The 23,235-nt window shown below is 51.5% G+C and overlaps 1 protein-coding gene across 4 annotated transcripts in view; it reads right to left on the bottom strand.

Annotated features, from left to right (window-relative positions):
* NLGN3 (neuroligin 3) overlaps positions 1 to 23,235 on the bottom strand; it is a 1,023,628-nt gene that overhangs the window by 416,773 nt on the left and 583,620 nt on the right. For 2 of the 4 annotated variants that reach the window (XM_069612391.1, XM_069612392.1), the window contains exon 4: positions 22,898 to 22,957. The exons of the other annotated variants lie outside the window; for them this stretch is intronic. In XM_069612391.1, coding sequence (XP_069468492.1) covers positions 22,898 to 22,957 — 60 coding nt within the window. The remainder of the gene's footprint in view (positions 1 to 22,897; positions 22,958 to 23,235) is intronic. 4 annotated transcript variants of the gene reach the window in all.

Genomic DNA, 23,235 nt, shown 5'->3' with positions numbered 1-23,235 from the left:
CCATAGCCGCGGTGCCAACAATGTATCCACCCACCTTCTTCAACCAAGGTGGAGATCCATGGTACAGTGCACATGCCAGTAGGCAGGGCAACGCGCGACCGAACGACCCATCCAGAGTCTCGGGGCACGAGTTTACTATGGAAAGGACCAAGGGGCACCCCACATAAAGGGGAAGATATTGTTAGACGGGCCTGGAGAAATGGGGTCGGATGCCGATTAGAGGGGCAAGAACATGGCGGGAAGGCCTGCTAGCCCCGGAGGTGGCCACCAGCGTGCTGGGAGGTGAACCACGTCTTCTCCTCATTGGGGGCCATTCTGCAACAATGTGACGGTTTTGTTTAATAAGTGGGGTGTGAGTGGGTGCTTTTTAATCCATGCAAAGTTGTGGTGTTGACATGGATTTGTTCTATTGTCATTTCTGCTTTCAAGTTGTCGTCCGCGAGTGTTCAGCAGTGTTGAGGAGTGTGCTGGGAGGGGGCAATGCGCACGAGGAGGTGGGCCATTCCCTGGCCCCTCCACAACAGCCTGTCAAAACAATCCCGACTGGGATGGGAGGCCTCTAATGTGACTGTGTTTAGATCTGGAGCAACTAGAATGATATTGCAGTTTCTTCCAGGCTCTCCAGGAGAGAAAGCCTGGCATTGAGGAATTGAGGAGATGAGCCGCGCGCGCTGCTTGTTTGAGGATAAAGAACCAAAAATAAGCAGCCAGGGATCCGTTATTAGGCCCTGGAACACGTTGAGGCGAAACTCAATCACTGCGATGAGCAGGTTCGGCTTTTTAAAAATCATAGCCTTCTTAAAAAAGATGTGATTATTTGGGAGAATTTATTGAGCATGGCTGGAGCATTCCACCCCTCAAACGCGTGTCTCTTAATGAAGGCGGTCTATCACAGCAGTGTTAACGGAGACAGCGACGGCGCGTGGGGGCCCCGAGGCCAACAGTCAGACTGAGCACTGAGCACCCTACCTAGTCTTCAGCTCTGTCTTGCCTGCTCCCTGATGCAAGGCTTGCTCCTACAAGGATGGCCCAGGCCTTTTCAGATCCCATTTCTCCCTGGCCTCCATCACCTGATGGCTCTGTCATGCCCTAGAGTAAAAGACTCCCTTACGCTACTCCTGCGACACCCTGAACAGTCGTATTCCAGCACCCCCTAGTTCTACAACCACATGACCACTTGGACATATTCAGTGGCCCAACAGGTATTCACACTTGCATCTCGTGTTCCCCAGGTCCTCCTGTACTCTGCTGAATGTAGACCCCCAAAGCATTTGACTACTTGACCATCTGTCCTCGTTGCCTCCCCGGGTGTATTGATCTGTCTGGCCCCTGAATGACCCGGGTACCTTCGTTTGACATGCGTTCATTGTTCGCAACAGCAGAAGGCTCGGGTCCCCTGTCCCAGAGTAGTGTGTTCCATGACATGACCATGTTGCATTGAGACCTGGCCTGCTCTGCAAAGGCTCTGGGCCAGGCTTACCCTGGCATTCCTCTACACGTGGCTTCTTCTTTCAATCTTTTCAGCGTGGAGACAGTCAGCCAGTGGCAGCCTTGCCTGCTGCCTGCGTCTACAAGGAGTTATATCAACACATGAGTGTACATTGGTTTCTTCTCAGGTTTCTTTTCCAAAAACAAATACTCAGTAAATATGCATTCTTGGAATAGTTAGAGATTTGCTTGTGGATTTGGGCTGTCTGCCAACTGGCTGCCACCATCTGCTTTGCTTTGGGGGGGTCGCACAGGAGCCCCTTGGTAACTTCAGAATTAGACATTTGCCCCCTTAGAAATGAGAGTGGATCCCCCCTGTTTGTCTGAGTCCATGTGGTTAGTCACGGCATTCAGAACGCAAGAGGCAGAGGGAGAGCGGGCACCTCCGTTTCAAGTGGCTCTGATCCCGATAGCCGAGGCTCAAGTAATGTACTTATTCCCTTGCCCACATTGTTCTCGCTAATAGTGCTTTGAAGGCATGAGGTTCCTGGACCTCAGTGTGTAACCCTGAGACTGGACTTCTGAATAACAAATAGTAGGTTTTATTGGTGCTCAAGTGATTCATAGGCTGGCCACGAAGATGCCCATTGATGTCAATTCAAAACACTATACCTGTAGCCCTTTAAATGATCCCATTACTGAACATCCATGAAGCAATCAGTTTGATAGCTGTGCCCTCTGAAATCCACCACAGTGCCCTCGCCAATCCTTTCCTTGTGATGTAAACACATAACTACTCCAGCTGACAAAGACACCCGAAATCGATTCCCTTGAAGAACACAGCATACTTGGTGCAGAGCCTGTCCTATATTTTGGACACTGGCCCATGGTGAGTGTAGAGAACAGCATACTTGGTGCAGAGCCTGTCCTGGATATTGGGCACTGGCCTATGATGAGTGTAGAGAACAGCATACGTGGTGCAGAGCCTGTCCTGGATATTGGGCACTGGCCCATGATGACTGTAGAGAACAGCATACTTGGTGCAGAGCCTGTCCTGGATATTGGGCACTGGCCCATGATGAGTGTAGAGAACAGCATACGTGGTGCAGAGCCTGTCCTGGATATTGGGCACTGGCCCATGATGACTGTAGAGAACAGCATACCTGGTGCAGAGCCTGTCCTGGATATTGGGCACTGGCCCATGATGACTGTAGAGAACAGCATACTTGGTGCAGAGCCTGTCATATATTTTGGGCAATGGCCCATGATGACTGTAGAGAACAGCATACTTGGTGCAGAGCCTGTCCTATATTTTGGGCACTGGCCCATGGTGAGTGTAGAGCACGGCATACTTGGTGCAGAGCCTGTCCTATATTTTGGGCACTGGCCCATGAAGAGTGTAGAGAACAGCATACTTGGTGCAGAGTCTGTCGTAGATGCTGGGCACTGACCCATGATGAGTGTAGAGCACAGCATACTTGGTGCAGAGGCTGTCCTATATTTTGGACACTGGCCCATGGTGAGTGTAGAGCACAGCATACTTGGTGCAGAGCCTGTCCTATATTTTGGGCACTGGCCCATGATGATTGTAGAGAACAGCATACTTGGTGCAGAGCCTGTCCTATATTTTGGGCACTGTTTGTTTGTTTGCTTGTTTGTTTATGTGTTTGGTAATGTGCTGGCCCATGATGAGTGTAGAGAACAGCATACTTGGTGCAGAGCCTGTCCTATATTTTGGGCACTGACCCATGATGACTGTAGAGAACAGCATACTTGGTGCAGAGCCTGTCCTATATTTTGGGCACTGGCCCATGATGAGTGTAGAGAACAGCATACTTGGTGCAGAGCCTGTCCTATATTTTGGGCACTGGCCCATGATGACTGTAGAGAACAGCATACTTGGTGCAGAGTCTGTCCTATATTTTGGGCACTGGCCATGATGAGTGAGAGAATAGCATACTTGGTGCAGAGCCTGTCCTAGATGTTGGGTACTGGCCCATGATGAGTGTAGAGCACAACTTGGTGCACAGCCTGTCCTGGATATTGGGCACTGGCTCATGATGAGTGTAGAGCAGAGCATACTTGGTGCAGAGCCTGTCCTATATTTTGGGCACTGGTCCATGATGACGTAGAGCACAGCATACTTGGTGCAGAGCCTGTCCTATATTTTGGGCACTGGCCCATGATGAGTGTCGAGAACTGCATACTTGGTGCAGAGTGTGTCCTATATTTTGGGCACTGGCCCATGATGACTGTAGAGAACAGTATACTTGGTGCAGAGCCTGCCTATATTTTGGGCACTGGCCCATGATGAGTGTAGAGAACAGCATACTTGGTGCAGAGCCTGTCCTGGATATTGGGTACTGGCCCATGATGACTGTAGAGAACAGCATACTTGGTGCAGAGCCTGTCCTATATTTTGGGCACTGGCCCATGATGAGTGTCGAGAACAGCATACTTGGTGCAGAGTCTGTCCTAGATTTTGGGCACTGGCCCATGATGACTGTAGAGAACAGTATAGTTGGTGCAGAGCCTGTCCTGGATATTGGGCACTGGCTCATGATGACTGTAGAGAACAGCATACTTGGTGCAGAGCCTGTCTATATTTTGGGCACTGGCCCATGATGAGTGTAGAGAACAGCATACTTGGTGCAGAGCCTGTCCTATATTTTGGGCACTGGCCCATGATGAGTGTAGAGAACAGCATACTTGGTGCAGAGTCTGTCCAAGATGCTGGCCACTGGCCCATGATGAGTGTAGAGCACAGCATACTTGGTGCAGAGCTTGTCCTGGATATTGGGCACTGGCCCATGATGAGTGTAGAGCACAGCATACTTGATGCAGAACCTATCCTATATTTGGGGCACTGGCCCATGGTGAGTGTAGAGCACGGCATACTTGGTGCAGAGCCTGTCCTATATTTTGGGCACTGGCCCATGATGAGTGTAGAGAACAGCATACTTGGTGCAGAGTCTGTCGTAAATGCTGGGCACTGACCCATGATGAGTGTAGAGCGCAGCATACTTGGTGCAGAGCCTGTCCTGGATATTGGGCACTGGCCCATGATGAGTGTAGAGCACAGCATACTTGGTGCAGAACCTGGCCTATATTTTGGGCATTGGCCCATGATGAGTGTAGAGAACAGCATACTTGGTGCAGAGTCTGTCCTAGATGTTGGGCACTGGCCCATGATGAGTGTAGAGCACAACTTGGTGCACAGCCTGTCCTGGATATTGGGCACTGGCTCATGATGAGTATAGAGCACAGCATACTTGGTGCAGAACCTGTCCTATATTTTGGGCACTGGCCCATGATGAGTGAGAGAACAGCATAGTTGGTGCAGAGCCTGTCCTATATTTTGGGCACTGGCCCATGATGAGTGTAGAGAACAGCATACTTGGTGCAGAGTCTGTCCTAGATGTTGGGCACTGGCCCATGATGAGTGTAGAGCACAACTTGGTGCACAGCCTGTCATGGATATTGGGCACTGGCTCATGATGAGTGTAGAGCACAGCATACTTGGTGCAGAGCCTGTCCTATATTTTGGGCACAGGCCCATGGTGAGTGTAGAGCACAGCATACTTGGTGCAGAGCCTGTCCTATATTTTGGCACTGGCCCATGATGACTGTAGAGAACAGCATACTTGGTGCAGAGCCTGTCCTATATTTTGGCACTGGCCCATGATGACTGTAGAGAACAGCATACTTGGTGCAGAGCCTGTCCTATATTTTGGGCACTGGCGCATGATGAGTGTCGAGAACAGCATACTTGCTGCAGAGTCTGTCCTATATTTTGGGCACTGGCCCATGATGACTGTAGAGAACAGTATACTTGGTGCAGAGCCTGTCCTGGATATTGGGCACTGGCTCATGATGACTGTAGAGAACAGCATACTTGGTGCAGAGCCTGTCTATATTTTGGGCACTGGCCCATGATGAGTGTAGAGAACAGCATGCTTGGTGCAGAGTCTGTCCTATATTTTGGGCACTGGCCCATGATGACTGTAGAGAACAGCATACTTGGTGCAGAGCCTGTCCTATATTTTGGCCATTGGCCCATGATGAGTGTAGAGAACAGCATACTTGGTGCAGAGTCTGTCCTCGATGCTGGGCACTGGCCCATGATGAGTGTAGAGCACAGCATACTTGGTGCAGAGCCTGTCCTGGATATTGGACACTGGCCCATGATGAGTGTAAAGCACAGCATACTTGGTGCAGAGCCTGGCCTATATTTTGGGCACTGGCCCATGATGACTGTGTAGAACAGCATACTTGGTGCAGAGCCTGTTCTATATTTTGGGCACTGGCCCATGATGACTGTAGAGCACAGCATACTTGGTGCACAGCCTGTCCTATATTTTGGGCACTGGCCCATGATGAGTGTAGAGAACAGCATACTTGGTCCAGAGTCTGTCCTAGATGCTGGGCACTGGCCCATGATGAGTGTAGAGCACAGCATACTTGGTGCAGAGGCTGTCCTATATTTTGGGCACTGGCCCATGATGAGTGTAGAGCACAACTTGGTGCACAGCCTGTCCTGGATATTGGGCACTGGCTCATGATAAGTGTACAGCACAGCATACTTGGTGCAGAGCCTGTCCTATATTTTGGGCACTGGCCCATGATGACTGTAGAGAACAGCATACTTGGTGCAGAGCCTGTCCTATATTTTGGGCACTGGCCCATGATGAGTGTAGAGAACAGCATACTTGGTGCAGAATCTGTCCTATATTTTGGGCACTGGTCCATGATGACTGTAGAGAACAGCATACTTGGTGCAGAGCCTGTCCTATATTTTGGGCACTGGCCCATGATGAGTGTAGAGAACAGCATACTTGGTGCAGAGCCTGTCCTGGATATTGGGCACTGGCTCATGATGACTGTAGAGAACAGCATACTTGGTGCAGAGCCTGTCTATATTTTGGGCACTGGCCCATGATGACTGTAGAGAACAGCATACTTGGTTCAGAGCCTGTCCTATATTTTGGGCACTGGCCCATGATGAGTGTAGAGAACAGCATACTTGGTGCAGAGTCTGTCCTGGATATTGGGCACTGGCCCATGATGAGTGTAGAGCACAGCATACTTGGTGCAGAACCTGGCCTATATTTTGGGCACTGACCCATGATGAGTGTAGGACACAACATACTTGGTGCAGAGCCTGTCCTGGATATTGAGCACTGGCCCATGATGAGTGTAGAGCACAGCATACTTGGTGCAGAACCTGGCCTATATTTTGGGCACTGACCCATGATGAGTGTAGAGAACAGCATACTTGGTGCAGAGTCTGTCCTAGATGTTGGGCACTGGCCCATGATGAGTGTAGAGCACAACTTGGTGCACAGCCTGTCCTGGATATTGGGCACTAGCTCATGATGAGTATAGAGCACAGCATACTTGGTGCAGAACCTGTCCTATATTTTGGGCACTGGCCCATGATGAGTGAGGGAACAGCATAGTTGGTGCAGAGCCTGTCCAATAATTTGGGCACTGGCCAATGATGACTGTAGAGAACAGCATACTTGGTGCAGGGCCTGTCCTATATTTTTGGCACTGGCCCATGATGACTGTAGAGAACAGCATACTTGGTGCAGGGCCTGTCCTATATTTTGGGCACTGGCTCATGATGAGTGTAGAGAACAGCATACTTGGTGCAGAGTCTGTCCTATATTTTGGGCACTGGCCCATGATGAGTGTAGAGCACAGCATACTTGGTGCAGAGCCTGTCCTATATTTTGGGCACAGGCCCATGGTGAGTGTAGAGCACAGCATACTTGGTGCAGAGCCTGTCCTATATTTTGGGCACTGGCCCATGATGACTGTAGAGAACAGCATACTTGGTGCAGAGCCTGTCCTATATTTTGGGCACTGGCGCATGATGAGTGTCGAGAACAGCATACTTGGTGCAGAGCCTGTACAGTGCCTATATTTGGGCACTGACCCATGATGAGTGTAGGACACAGCATACTTGGTGCAGAGCCTGTCCTGGATATTGAGCACTGGCCCATGATGAGTGTAGAGCACAGCATACTTGGTGCAGAACCTGGCCTATATTTTGGGCACTGACCCATGATGAGTGTAGAGAACAGCATACTTGGTGCAGAGTCTGTCCTAGATGTTGGGCACTGGCCCATGATGAGTGTAGAGCACAACTTGGTGCACAGCCTGTCCTGGATATTGGGCACTGGCTCATGATGAGTATAGAGCACAGCATACTTGGTGCAGAACCTGTCCTATATTTTGGGCACTGGTCCATGATGAGTGAGGGAACAGCATAGTTGGTGCAGAGCCTGTCCTATATTTTGGGCACTGGCCCATGATGACTGTAGAGAACAGCATACTTGGTGCAGGGCCTGTCCTATATTTTGGGCACTGGCCCATGATGACTGTAGAGAACAGCATACTTGTTGCAGGGCCTGTCCTATATTTTGGGCACTGGCCCATGATGAGTGTAGAGAACAGCATACTTGGTGCAGAGTCTGTCCTATATTTTGGGCACTGGCCCATGATGAGTGTAGAGCACAGCATACCTGGTGCAGAGCCTGTCCTATATTTTGGGCACAGGCCCATGGTGAGTGTAGAGCACAGCATACTTGGTGCAGAGCCTGTCCTATATTTTGGGCACTGGCCCATGATGACTGTAGAGAACAGCATACTTGGTGCAGAGCCTGTCTATATTTTGGGCACTGGCCCATGATGAGTGTAGAGAACAGCATTCTTGGTGCAGAGTCTGTCCTATATTTTGGGCACTGGCCCATGATGACTGTAGAGAACAGCATACTTGGTGCAGGGCCTGTCCTATATTTTGGGCATTGGCCCATGATGAGTGTAGAGAACAGCATACTTGGTGCAGAATCTGTTCTAGATGCTGGGCACTGGCCCATGATGAGTGTAGAGCACAGCATACTTTGCGCAGAGCCTGTCCTGGATATTGGGCACTGGCCCATGATGAGTGTAGAGCACAGCATACTTGGTGCAGAGCCTGGCCTATATTTTGGGCACTGGCCCATGATGACTGTAGAGAACAGCATACTTGGTGCAGAGCCTGTTCTATATTTTGGGCACTGGCCCATGATGACTGTAGAGCACAGCATACTTGGTGCAGAGCCTGTCCTATATTTTGGGCAATGGCCCATGATGAGTGTAGAGAACAGCATACTTGGTGCAGAGTCTGTCCTAGATGCTGGGCACTGGCCCATGATGAGTGTAGAGCACAGCATACTTGGTGCAGAGCCTGTCCTGGATATTGGGCACTGGCCCATGATGAGTGTAGAGCACAGCATACTTGGTGCAGAGGCTGTCCTATATTTTGGGCACTGGCCCATGGTGAGTGTAGAGCACAGCATACTTGGTGCAGAGCCTGTCCTATATTTTGGGCACTGGCCCATGATGATTGTAGAGAACAGCATACTTGGTGCAGAGTCTGTCATAGATGCTGGGCACTGGCCCATGATGACTGTAGAGCACAGCATACTTGGTGCAGAGCCTGTCCTATATTTTGGGCACTGGCCCATGGTGAGTGTAGAGCACAGCATACTTGGTGCAGAGCCTGTCCTATATTTTGGACACTGGCCCATGATGATTGTAGAGAACAGCATATTTGGTGCAGAGTCTGTCCTAGATGTTGGGCACTGGCCCATGATGAGTGTAGAGCACAACTTGGTGCACTGCCTGTCCTGGATATTGGGCACTGGCTCATTATGAGTGTAGAGCACAGCATACTTGGTGCAGAGCCTGTCCTATATTTTGGGCACTGGCCCATGGTGAGTGTAGAGCACAGCATACTTGGTGCAGAGCCTGTCCCTTATTTTGGGCACTGGCCCATGATGACTGTAGAGAACACCATACTTGGTGCAGAGCCTGTCCTATATTTTGGGCACTGGCCCATGATGAGTGTCGAGAACCGCATACTTGGTGCAGAGTGTGTCCTATATTTTGGGCACTGGCCCATGATGACTGTAGAGAACAGTATAGTTGGTGCAGAGCCTGCCAATATTTTGGGCACTGGCCCATGATGAGTGTAGAGAACAGCATACTTGGTGCAGAGCCTGTCCTGGATATTGGGCACTGGCCCATGATGACTGTAGAGAACAGCATACTTGGTGCAGAGCCTGTCCTATATTTTGGGCACTGGCCCATGATGAGTGTAGAGCACAGCATACTTGGTGCAGAGCCTGTCCTATATTTTGGGCACTGGCCCATGATGACTGTAGAGAACAGCATACTTGGTGCAGAGCCTGTCCTATATTTTGGGCACTGGCCCATGATGAGTGTAGAGAACAGCATACTTGGTGCAGAATCTGTCCTATATTTTGGGCACTGGTCCATGATGACTGTAGAGAACAGCATACTTGGTGCAGAGCCTGTCCTATATTTTGGGCACTGGCTCATGATGAGTGTAGAGAACAGCATACTTGGTGCAGAGCCTGTCCTGGATATTGGGCACTGGCTCATGATGACTGTAGAGAATGGCATACTTGGTGCAGAGCCTGTCTATATTTTGGGCACTGGCCCATGATGACTGTAGAGAACAGCATACTTGGTGCAGAGCCTGTCCTATATTTTGGGCACTGGCCCATGATGAGTGTAGAGAACAGCATACTTGGTGCAGAGTCTGTCCTAGATGTTGGGCACTGGCCAATGATGAGTGTAGAGCACAGCATACTTGGTGAAGAGCCTGTCCTGGATTTTGGGCACTGGCCCATGATGAGTGTAGAGCACAGCATACTTGGTGCAGAGCCTGTCCTGGATTTTGGGCTCTGGCCCATGATGAGTGTAGAGCACAGCATACTTGGTGCAGAGCCTGTCCTATATTTTGAGCACTGGCCCATGGTGTGTGTGGAGCACAGCATACGTGGTGCAGAGCCTGCCATGGATATTGGGCACTGGCCCATGATGAGTGTAGAGCACAGCATACTTGGTGCAGAGCCTGGCCTATATTTTGGGCACTGGCCCATGATGACTGTAGAGAACAGCATACTTGGTGCAGAGCCTGTCCTATATTTTGGGCATTGGCCCATGATGAGTGTAGAGAACAGCATACTTGGTGCAGAGTCTGTCCTAGATGCTGGGCACTGGCCCATGATGAGTGTAGAGCACAGCATACTTGGTGCAGAGTCTGTCCTATATTTTGGGCACTGGCCCATGATGAGTGTAGAGCACAGCATACTTGGTGCAGAGCCTGGCCTATATTTTTGGCACTGGCCCATGATGACTGTAGAGAACAGCATACTTGGTGCAGAGCCTGTTCTATATTTTGGGCACTGGCCCATGATGACTGTAGAGCACAGCATACTTGGTGCAGAGCCTGTCCTATATTTTGGGCACTGGCCCATGATGAGTGTAGAGAACAGCATACTTGGTGCAGAGTCTGTCCTAGATGCTGGGCACTGGCCCATGATGAGTGTAGAGCACAGCATACTTGGTGCAGAGCCTGTCCTGGATATTGGGCACTGGCCCATGATGAGTGTAGAGCACAGCATACTTGGTGCAGAGGCTGTCCTATATTTTGGGCACTGGCCCATAGTGAGTGTAGAGCACAGCATACTTGGTGCAGAGCCTGTCCTATATTTTGGGCACTGGCCCATGATGATTGTAGAGAACAGCATACTTGGTGCAGAGTCTGTCCTAGATGCTGGGCACTGGCCCATGATGACTGTAGAGAACAGCATACCTGGTGCAGAGCCTGTTCTATATTTTGGGCACTGGCCCATGATGACTGTAGAGCACAGCATACTTGGTGCAGAGCCTGTCCTATATTTTGGGCACTGGCCCATGGTGAGTGTAGAGCACAGCATACTTGGTGCAGAGCCTGTTCTATATTTTGGGCACTGGCCCATGAGGATTGTAGAGAACAGCATATTTGGTGCAGAGTCTGTCCTAGATGTTGGGCACTGGCCCATGATGAGTGTAGAGCACAACTTGGTGTACAGCCGGTCCTGGATATTGGGCACTGGCTCATGATGAGTGTAGAGCACAGCATACTTGGTGCAGAACCTGTCCTATATTTTGGGCACTGACCCATGGTGAGTGTAGAGCACAGCATACTTGGTGCAGAGCCTGTCCTATATTTGGGGCACTGGCCCATGATGACTGTAGAGAACAGCATACTTGGTGCAGAGCCTGTCCTATATTTTGGGCACTGGCCCATGATGAGTGTATAGAACCGCATACTTGGTGCAGAGTGTGTCCTATATTTTGGGCACTGGCCCTTGATGACTGTAGAGAACAGTATACTTGGTGCAGAGCCTGCCAATATTTTGGGCACTGGCCCATGATGAGTGTAGAGAACAGCATACTTGGTGCAGAGCCTCTCCTGGATATTGGGCACTGGCCCATGATGACTGTAGAGAACAGCATACTTGGTGCAGAGTCTGTCCTATATTTTGGGCACTGGCCCATGATGACTGTAGAGAACAGCATACTTGGTGAAGAGCCTGTCCTATATTTTGGGCACTGGCCCATGATGAGTGTAGAGAACAGCATACTTGGTGCAGAGCCTGTCCTATATTTTGGGCACTTGCCCATGATGAGTGTAGAGAACAGCATACTTGGTGCAGAGCCTGTCCTGGATTTTGGGCACTGACTCATGATGACTGTATAGAACAGCATACTTGGTGCAGAGCCTGTCTATATTTTGGGCACTGGCCCATGATGAGTGTAGAGCACAGCATACTTGGTGCAGAGCCTGTCCTGGATTTTGGGTTCTGGCCCATGGTGAGTGTAGAGCACAGCATTCTTGGTGCAGAGCCTGTCCTATATTTTGAGCACTGGCCCATGGTGTGTGTGGAGCACAGCATACGTGGTGCAGAGCCTGCCCTGGATATTGGGCACTGGCCCATGATGAGTGTAGAGCAGAGCATATTGGTGCAGAGCCTGGCCTATATTTTGGGCACTGGCCCATGATGACTGTAGAGAACAGCATACTTGGTGCAGAGCCTGTTCTATATTTTGGGCACTGGCCCATGATGACTGTAGAGCACAGCACACTTGGTGCAGAGCCTGTCCTATATTTTGGGCACTGGCCCATGATGAGTGAAGAGAACAGCATACTTGGTGCAGAGTCTGTCCTAGATGCTGGGCACTGACCCATGATGAGTGTAGAGCACAGCATACTTGGTGCAGAGCCTTTCCTAGATTTTGGGCACTGGCTCATGATGAGTGTGGAGCACAGCATACCTGGTGCAGAGCCTGTCCTGGATTTTGGGCACTGGCCCATGATGAGTGTGGAGCACAGCATACCTGGTGCAGAGCCTGTCGTGGATTTTGGGCACTGGCTCATGATGAGTGTGGAGCACAGCATACTTGGTGCAGAGCCTGTCCTAGATTTTGGGCCAGAGCACAGCATACTTGGTGCAGAGTCTGTCCTGGATTTTGGGCACTGACCCATGATGAGTGTAGTGTACTTGGCGTTGGGTTAAGAGGCCAAACCGTTTAGGCCACACTCTAATTTCGATATCATTGTCTAAAAATAATTATTTAAAAATGTCAACCTGTATGAATGTAATAGTGAGCGGCCTGCCCTTGCAGTGCTGGCTGAACGGCCAAACTGGAAACCCTCATGAAATCCATGTAAATTGTCAAACGTCCATTCCCATCATCTCTCCGCAAGCTTTTTGACCAAATAAGTCAAAGGCTACTAAGGCCAACAAAGATTTGAGTCATTCAATTGGATAAACATCACTCTGATGAAACTGTGATGATTGTTACTGCTGGTGTCATGAGGGGCTTCTTCACCCAGCTGGCATCTTGGAGTTGTAGGAGAATATGAACAGGTCACCCAGAAGTCTGGAATAAGAGCAAAGGCTGTTAAATGTTTCTAAAGATCAACAGACATCTTTCGTTGCCCAGGCCTAATGGGAGACCATTCCCTAGATGGAGAAGGACCTACGTTGAACTTGGGGGTGAATAAAGGGTGGGTATTTATTTTGAGAACTCGTATTCCTTGATGGAGCATAACGCAGAAGTCATTGCGTCAATACTACAGCTTCATTTCCATGAGTGGCCTTGTGTGTCCGGGACAGCGACTTGAAGATTGTTCTTTTCCTGCGTTGGAGCCAATGACGCTCTTTTCTCCGAGCAGCCATCAGAAGCCTGGCTGCCATGTTCTGCGTCCTCTTCAAATGGGTTCCGTCATATTCAGAATACGCCAGAGTCCTGTCCTGAGGAGATCAGAGAATCTTAGAGCTTTAATGTCAACTGAAACATGGTCAAACTTTGGCATGACATCTCTCTGCCTCCAGATAGCATTACACACATGTGTGCTTCAGCAGCTGATCCCAATAAAAGAAAATCACTTTGGGTGATAAGGTCAGCCACGCACAGAAGGAAAAGATCAGAAAGGGGCCGCAACATGGAAGGGCCCTGGGGTACTCCACATTACAAAAGGTGAGCTGAGGATATGCGGGTGACAATAGCAACTGATTGGCAGCAATTAGAGAGAAAAGGGGCTAATGCATTGGAGGGCCTTAACAGGTACACCTGGAGAATGCGATCATTTTGGGAGAATCAGATGGTCGCCAGTACAAAAAGCTGCCGCCGGTCCAAACCTACGCGACGACACTAGAGATGAAGCTGCCGCTGGTGGATTGCCAGAGGTGAGGTCCCATGGAACCGGTGCACGCTGCATGCAATCGGAAGGCAACGTGAATTAAGGACTTACATGTGTCTGGTGAGTTCCACACCCATGTATGGGGAGATGTCCAGTCACACTGCTCAAGAGACAGGCTCTTTCAATCCTATAGCAGCGAGCGAATGTGTATTAATTTACTGAAAGCCAGAGATAACAGCATCCCTTCTGGACTCAACAGGATGGGTCTCTGGGGTTATTAGGAATGGAGTGAAATGCTCTCACCCCCTAGTTCAACATGTGTATCCATAGATTCTTTATCCATGACCGAAAGCAACATCTGCCAGAAATACCCCCATCTGAATGTGAAGTCATAAGAAGCCCCCAACAACCTTACTCTCCTAACTGTGTGTTGAGCTAGTCGCCTCTTTCAGAGACACCAAAATCACCCTTCCACGAGTCTTGCAGTGAACCTCTGCACACACTCCTTATGAGGTCTAAGTAGTCCAAAATGTGCAGTCTTCCCCCCGACCCCCCAGTGTGCAGTCACCCCCCCCACTCAGCTGCAGGGCTCACAACAGGATTTCGGAAGCAGCTCTGTGAAGGTGTATTTGATGGGAATGGCTGTGTACAAGTTGACGCGGGCAGGATTGTGGTACACAGCAGCCTCGACAGGATTGTGGTACACAGTAGCCTCGGCAGGATTGTGGTACACAGTAGCCTCGGCATGGATTGTGGTGCACAGTAACCTCCGCATGGACTGTGGTGCACAGTAGCCTCGGCATGATTGTGGTGCACAGTAGCCTCGGCATGGATTGTGGTACACAGTAGCCTCGGCATGGATTCTGATGCATAGTGGCCTCGACATGATTGTGGTGCACAGTAGCCTCGGCATGATTGTGGTGCACAGTAGCCTCGGCATGGATTGTGGTACACAGTAGCCTCGGCATGGATTCTGATGCATAGTGGCCTCGACATGATTGTGGTGCACAGTAGCCTCGTCATGATTGTGGTGCACAGTAGCCTCGGCATGGATTGTGGTACACTGTAGCCTCGGTATGGATTGTGATGCATAGTGGCCTCGGCATGATTGTGGTGCACAGTAGCCTCGGCATGGATTGTGCTGCACAGTAGCTTCAGCATGGATTGTGATGCACAGTAGCCTCGGCATGGATTGTGGTGCACAGTAGCCTCGGCATGGATTGTGGTGCACAGTAGCCTCAGCACGGATTGTGGTGCACAGTAGCCTCGGCAGGATTGTGGTACACAGTAGCCTCGGCAGGGATTGTGGTGCACAGTAGCCTCGGCATGATTGTGGTGCACATTAGCTTCGGCATGGATTGTGATGCACAGTAGCCTCGGCATGGATTGTGGTGCACAGTAGCCTCGGCATGGATTGTGGTGCACAGTAGCCTCGGCAGGATTGTGGTACACAGTAGCCTCGGCATGGATTGTGGTGCACAGTAGCCTCGGCATGATTGTGGTGCACAGTAGCCTCGGCGTGGATTGTGGTGCACAGTAGCCTCGGTATGATTGTGATGCACAGTAGCCTCGGCGTGGATTGTGGTGCACAGTAACCTCCGCATGGATTGTGGTGCACAGTAGCCTCGGCATGGATTGTGGTGCACAGTAGCTTCGGCATGGATTGTAGTGCACAGTAGCTTCGGCATGGATTGTGGTGCACAGTGGCCTCGGCAGGGATTGTGATGCACAGTAGCCTCGGCAGGATTGTGGTACACAGTAGCCTCGGCATGGTTTGTGGTACACAGTAGCCTCGGCATGGATTGTGATGCACAGTAGCCTTGGCGTGATTGTGGTGCACAGTAGCCTCGGCATGGATTGTGGTGCACAGTAACCTCCGCATGGATTGTGGTGCACAGTATCTTCGGCATGGATTGTGGTGCACAGTAGCCTCGGCAGGATTGTGGTGCACAGTAACCTCGGCGTGATTGTGGTGCACAGTAGCCTCGGCATGGATTGTGGTGCACAGTACCCTTGGCATGATTGTGGTGCACAGTAGCATCAGTGTGGATTGTGGTGCACAGTAACCTCTGCATGAATTGTGGTGCACAGTAGCTTCGGCATGGATTGTGGTGCACAGTAGCCTCGGCAGGATTGTGATGCACAGTAACCTCGGCGTGATTGTGGTGCACAGTAGCCTCGGCATAGATTGTGGTGCACAGTAGCCTCGGCATGATTGTGGTGCACAGTAGCCTCGGCATGGATTGTGGTGTACAGTAACCTCGGCATGGATTGTGGTGCACAGTTGCCTCGGCATGGATTGTGGTGCACAGTAACCTCTGCATGGATTGTGGTGCACAGTAGCTTCGGCATGGATTGTGGTGCACAGTAGCCTCGGCATGGATTGTGATGCACAGTAGCCTCGGCGTGATTGTGGTGCACAGTAGCCTCGGCATGGATTGTGGTGCACAGTAACCTCTGCATGGATTGTGGTGCACAGTAGCTTCGGCATGGATTGTGGTGCACAGTAGCTTCGGCATGGATTGTGGTGCACAGTAGCCTCGGCATGATTGTGGTGCACAGTAGCCTCGGCATGGATTGTGATGCACAGTAGCCTCAGCGTGATTGTGGTGCACAGTAGCCTTGGCATAGATTGTGGTGCACAGTAACCTCCGCATGGATTTTGGTGCACAGTAGCCTCGGCATGGATTGTGGTGCAAAGTAGCCTCGGCAGGATTGTGGTGCACAGTAGCCTCGGCGTGATTGTGGTGAACAGTAGCCTCGGCATGGATTGTGGTGCACAGTAACCTCCTCATGGATTGTGGTGCACAGTAGCCTCGGCTTGGATTGTGATGCACAGTAGCCTCGGCGTGATTGTGGTGCACAGTAGCCTCAGCATGGGTTGTGGTGCACAGTAACCTCTGCATGGATTGTGGTGCACAGTAGCCTCGGCATTGATTGTGGTGCACAGTAGCTTCGGCATGGATTGTGGTGCACAGTAGCCTCGGCATGGATTGTGGTGCACCGTTGCTTCGGCATGGATTGTGGTGCATAGTAGCTTCGGCATGGATTGTGATGCACAGTAGCCTTGGCGTGATTGTGGTGCACAGTAGCCTCAGCAGGATTGTGGTGCACAGTAGCCTTGGCATGGATTCTGATGCATAGTGGCCTCGACATGATTGTGGTGCACAGTAGCCTCGGCATGATTGTGGTGCACAGTAGCCTCGGCATGGATTGTGGTACACTGTAGCCTCGGTATGGATTGTGATGGATAGTGGCCTCGGCATGATTGTGGTGCACAGTAGCCTCGGCATGGATTGTGGTGCACAGTAGTTTCAGCATGGATTGTGATGCACAGTAGCCTCGGCATGGATTGTGGTGCACAGTAGCCTCGGCATGGATTGTGGTGCACAGTAGCCTCGGCAGGGATTGTGATGCACAGTAGCCTCGGCAGGATTGTGGTACACAGTAGCCTCGGCAGGGATTGTGGTGCACAGTAGCCTCGGCATGATTGTGGTGCACAGTAGCCTCGGCATGGATTGTGATGCACAGTAGCCTCGGCATGGATTGTGGTGCACAGTAGCCTCGGCATGGATTGTGGTGCACAGTAGCCTCGGCAGGATTGTGGTACACAGTAGCCTCGGCATGGATTGTGGTGCACAGTAGCCTCGGCATGATTGTGGTGCACTGTAGCTTCCGCCCACGACACGGCACCGAAACGGCTCTCTTGGACCTAAAGAACCAAATGGACGATCTAAGAGACGCAGGGAAACCTGCTCTCCTTCTGCTCCTGGATCTATCCGCTGCCTTTGACCTGGTGGACCACAACACCTTGTGTCACCATCTAGCTACCCAAGCTAACTTTTCCCCCAAAGCTTGTGAATGGATTTCCTCCTTCCTCCAAGAAAGGGCCATGAAAGTCTTCTCCGATTCAGCCTGTGCCACCCCTAGCCACATCACCTGCGGTGTGCCTCAGGGCTCATGTATCGCGCCCACGCTCTACAACCTCTTCACGAGGCCACTGTTCAGCATCCTTGACTCCCTGGGCATCTCGTATACTAACTATGCGGATGACACCCAAGTCCTCATCCCACTCACAGGCGATTACCTGGCGGATACTAAAACTCTTACCACCATCTACTCCACTATCCAATCATGGATGGCAGACAACTGGCTATGCCTCAATAGTGAAAAAACCGAACTCCTCCTCATAGGAGCACCTTCCACGTTGGGGAACCTCGGTGTACAGTACTCTTCCTTCACTATTGACAACATTCCCATCAAGGTCTCCAATCATGTGAAGACACTCGGAGTCTACCTAGACTCCGACTTGTCAATGGATAGACAGGTCAATGCCATTGCCTCCTCCTCAGCCTATTACTCGAAAGTCCTCAACGCTGCCAGACCTTTCTTGTCACGCCAGAATTGCCTCACCATTGCCAGGGCAATAATTGGATCTAGGCTGGACTACTGTAATGCCCTACTCGTTGGGACCTCCAATAAGAACCTGGCCAAACTTCAGCTAGTTCAAAATAATGCACTTAGGGCGGCCACAGGCACCGCGAGAAAAGACCACATCTCAGAAGTCAGAAGACAGGCACACTGGCTTCCGGTGAAAGAGAGGATTGTTTTCAAAACACTCGCCCTCACCCACAAATGCCTCCATGAACTTGCTCCACCCTACCTGACCCAAAGAATCACCAAGCACTCTGCCACCAGACCATTAAGAACGTGCTATTCCAACACGATTGTCACGCCCAAAGCACGCAAGGTGCGCGCCGGTGGTGCCAGCTTTCCCACGCGGGCCGCCACCCACTGGAACGCACTGCCACCTCACATCAGAATGATTGAATCCCACCAAGCCTTCCGCAAAGCTGTTAAAACCAAGCTCTTTGTATGAAACGTACCTGACTGCATTCTGTCACTGTATTATGATTATCATTCTTCACTTGTAACTATGCCTGTAATTGTGTATCCATAAGACCTCTCGTCTCATGCATACCTGCTGAATTAAGAATCCAACACCTACTTGTAACAGCGCCTCGATGTCCATGGGCTGCAAGTGCGCTATACAAATGTGAATAAATAAATAAATAAATAGCCTCGGCGTGGATTGTGGTGCACAGTAGCCTCGGTATGATTGTGGTGCACAGTAGCCTCGGCGTGGATTGTGGTGCACGGTAACCTCCGCATGGATTGTGGTGCACAGTAGCCTCGGCATGGATTGTGGTGCACAGTAGCTTCGGCATGGAGTGTGGTGCACAGTAGCTTCGGCATGGATTGTGGTGCACAGTGGCCTCGGCAGGGATTGTGATGCACAGTAGCCTCGGCAGGATTGTGGTACACAGTAGCCTCGGCATGGTTTGTGGTACACAGTAGCCTCGGCATGGATTGTGATGCACAGTAGCCTTGGCATGATTGTGGTGCACAGTAGCCTCGGCATGGATTGTGGTGCACAGTAACCTCCGCATGGATTGTGGTGCACAGTAGCCTTGGCGTGATTGTGGTGCACAGTAGCCTCGGCATGGATTGTGATGCACAGTAGCCTTGGCGTGATTGTGGTGCACAGTAGCCTCGGCATGGATTGTGGTGCACAGTAACCTCCGCATGGATTGTGGTGCACAGTATCTTCGGCATGGATTGTGGTGCACAGTAGCCTCGGCAGGATTGTGGTGCACAGTAACCTCGGCGTGATTGTGGTGCACAGTAGCCTCGGCATGGATTGTGGTGCACAGTACCCTTGGCATGATTGTGGTGCACAGTAGCATCAGTGTGGATTGTGGTGCACAGTAAGCTCTGCATGAATTGTGGTGCACAGTAGCTTCGGCATGGATTGTGGTGCACAGTAGTCTCGGCAGGATTGTGATGCACAGTAACCTCGGCGTGATTGTGGTGCACAGTTGCCTCGGCATAGATTGTGGTGCACAGTAGCCTCGGCATGATTGTGGTGCACAGTAGCCTCGGCGTGGATTGTGGTGTACAGTAACCTCGGCATGGATTGTGGTGCACAGTTGCCTCGGCATGGATTGTGGTGCACAGTAACCTCTGCATGGATTGTGGTGCACAGTAGCTTCGGCATGGATTGTGGTGCACAGTAGCCTCGGCATGGATTGTGATGCACAGTAGCCTCGGCGTGATTGTGGTGCACAGTAGCCTCGGCATGGATTGTGGTGCACAGTAACCTCTGCATGGATTGTGGTGCACAGTAGCTTCGGCATGGATTGTGGTGCACAGTAGCTTCGGCATGGATTGTGGTGCACAGTAGCCTCGGCATGATTGTGGTGCACAGTAGCCTCGGCATGGATTGTGATGCACAGTAGCCTCAGCGTGATTGTGGTGCACAGTAGCCTTGGCATAGATTGTGGTGCACAGTAACCTCTGCATGGATTGTGGTGCACAGTAGCTTCGGCATGGATTGTGGTGCACAGTAGCTTCGGCATGGATTGTGGTGCACAGTAGCCTCGGCATGATTGTGGTGCACAGTAGCCTCGGCATGGATTGTGATGCACAGTAGCCTCAGCGTGATTGTGGTGCACAGTAGCCTTGGCATAGATTGTGGTGCACAGTAACCTCCGCATGGATTTTGGTGCACAGTAGCCTCGGCATGGATTGTGGTGCAAAGTAGCCTCGGCAGGATTGTGGTGCACAGTAGCCTCGGCGTGATTGTGGTCAACAGTAGCCTCGGCATGGATTGTGGTGCACAGTAACCTCCTCATGGATTGTGGTGCACAGTAGCCTCGGCTTGGATTGTGATGCACAGTAGCCTCGGCGTGATTGTGGTGCACAGTAGCCTCGGCATGGATTGTGGTGCACAGTAACCTCTGCATGGATTGTGGTGCACAGTAGCCTCGGCATGGATTGTGGTGCACCGTTGCTTCGGCATGGATTGTGGTGCATAGTAGCTTCGGCATGGATTGTGATGCACAGTAGCCTTGGCGTGATTGTGGTGCACAGTAGCCTCAGCAGGATTGTGGTGCACAGTAGCCTTGCCATGGATTGTGGTGCATAGTAGCTTCGGCATGGATTGTGATGCACAGTAGCCTTGGCGTGATTGTGGTGCACAGTAGCCTCAGCAGGATTGTGGTGCACAGTAGCCTCGGCATGGATTGTGGTGCACAGTAGCCTCGGCATGGATTGTGGTGCACAGTAGCCTCGGCGTGGATTGTGGTGCACAGTAACCTCCGCGTGGATTGTGATGCACAGTAGCCTCGGCGTGGATTGTGGTGCACAGTAGCCTTGGCGTGATTGTGGTGCACAGTAGCCTCAGCAGGATTGTGGTGCACAGTAGCCTTGGCATGGATTGTGGTGCACAGTAGCCTCGGCATGGATTGTGGTGCACAGTAGCCTCGGCAGGATTGTGGTGCACAGTAGTCTCAGCATGATTGTGATGCACAGTAGCCTCGGCATGATTGTGGTGCACATTAGCTTCGGCATGGATTGTGATGCACAGTAGTCTCAGCATGATTGTGATGCACAGTAGCCTCGGCATGATTGTGGTGCACAGTAGCCTCGGCGTGGATTGTGGTGCACAGTAACCTCCGCGTGGATTGTGATGCACAGTAGCCTTGGCGTGATTGTGGTGCACAGTAGCCTCAGCAGGATTGTGGTGCACAGTAGCCTCGGCATGGATTGTGGTGCACAGTAGCCTCGGCATGGATTGTGGTGCACAGTAGCCTCGGCGTGGATTGTGGTGCACAGTAACCTCCGCGTGGATTGTGATGCACAGTAGCCTCGGCGTGGATTGTGGTGCACAGTAGCCTTGGCGTGATTGTGGTGCACAGTAGCCTCAGCAGGATTGTGGTGCACAGTAGCCTTGGCGTGATTGTGGTGCACAGTAGCCTCAGCAGGATTGTGGTGCACAGTAGCCTCGGCATGGATTGTGGTGCACAGTAGCCTCGGCATGGATTGTGGTGCACAGTAGCCTCGGCGTGGATTGTGGTGCACAGTAACCTCCGCGTGGATTGTGATGCACAGTAGCCTCGGCGTGGATTGTGGTGCACAGTAGCCTTGGCGTGATTGTGGTGCACAGTAGCCTCAGCAGGATTGTGGTGCACAGTAGCCTTGGCATGGATTGTGGTGCACAGTAGCCTCGGCATGGATTGTGGTGCACAGTAGCCTCGGCAGGATTGTGGTGCACAGTAGCCTCGGCAGGATTGTGGTGCACAGTAGTCTCAGCATGATTGTGATGCACAGTAGCCTCGGCATGATTGTGGTGCACATTAGCTTCGGCATGGATTGTGGTGCACAGTAGCCTCGGCATGGATTGTGGTGCACAGTAGCCTCGGCAGGAGTGTGGTGCACAGTAGCCTCGGCAGGATTGTGGTGCACAGTAGCTTCGGCAGGATTGTGGTGCACAGTAGCCTCGGCAGGATTGTGGTGCACAGTAGCCTCGGCATGGGTTGTGGTGCACAGTAGCCTCGGCATGGTCACACCCATCCGTGCGCACTGTCAGAGAGATTGGTCACTGACCCTACTATCTAATAAGTGATTATAAGGCTAATCATTAGAGTGAATAGTCTGAGGACTTTCATGGGCACCTTTGTCCCAACCCAGTGCATGCTTGGACAGTCGCTTCAAGGCCCATGGATAATAGTGCACCCCGAAACAGAGCTGTTCTAAAAGGCATAGGCTGGTCTCTCCCTTGCGCACTACCAAGCGTCCAAACCCTGTGAAGGCTGGCAGGCTCAGTGTGTCTCCGAACCCAACCCTTCACACTCCACAGGCTAGGGTAACCCCCATCTCAGAAGGTCTCGTGTAGAGCTGCCTCCTCTGGGCAGACACATGGACAGCCTGCACTGTGGGAGGACCTCAAACAGTGGCATCTCTCAACGGGGCAGGATCTGGAAGAGTTGTGTGTAGACAAGAGCTCGGGTGCACCTCCGCCCCCTCCCCCCATGGCTCTCTTTCTGTCTCTCTGCTCCTCTCTCTGTTTTTACATACCTCCTTTCCTACACATTTTCTTGTTGGGCTTTCGGGCGCACTCCTTGGATATCCGTTTTACTGTAAAATGAATAAAAGACTACAAAATAACAGGAGGGTCCACTGGTAGGAGGAGGGGGCATGCAAGTCAACACAACGCTGCCCACCCAGCCCCCGGCCCACCCGCAAGCCCTCTGGTGCATCGGGAGCAGGGGGAGGTGGGGAAAGGATGGACCATGGGATGCAGTGGCATCTCCCATGCTCTTGAGACTGCAAAATGGGTAGGGGGGGTCCACTCTGGGCTGCCCCCTCCCTGCTCCCTTCCCTCTTCCTCCTGGCTGCTGCCCCGCCACCCCCCT

The sequence above is a fragment of the Ambystoma mexicanum genome, chromosome 5p, assembly GCF_040938575.1.
Source record: "Ambystoma mexicanum isolate Mex_15411 chromosome 5p, UKY_AmexF1_1, whole genome shotgun sequence".
NCBI classification, from domain to species: domain Eukaryota; kingdom Metazoa; phylum Chordata; class Amphibia; order Caudata; family Ambystomatidae; genus Ambystoma; species Ambystoma mexicanum.
This window is presented reverse-complemented; position numbering and strand designations above follow the sequence as displayed.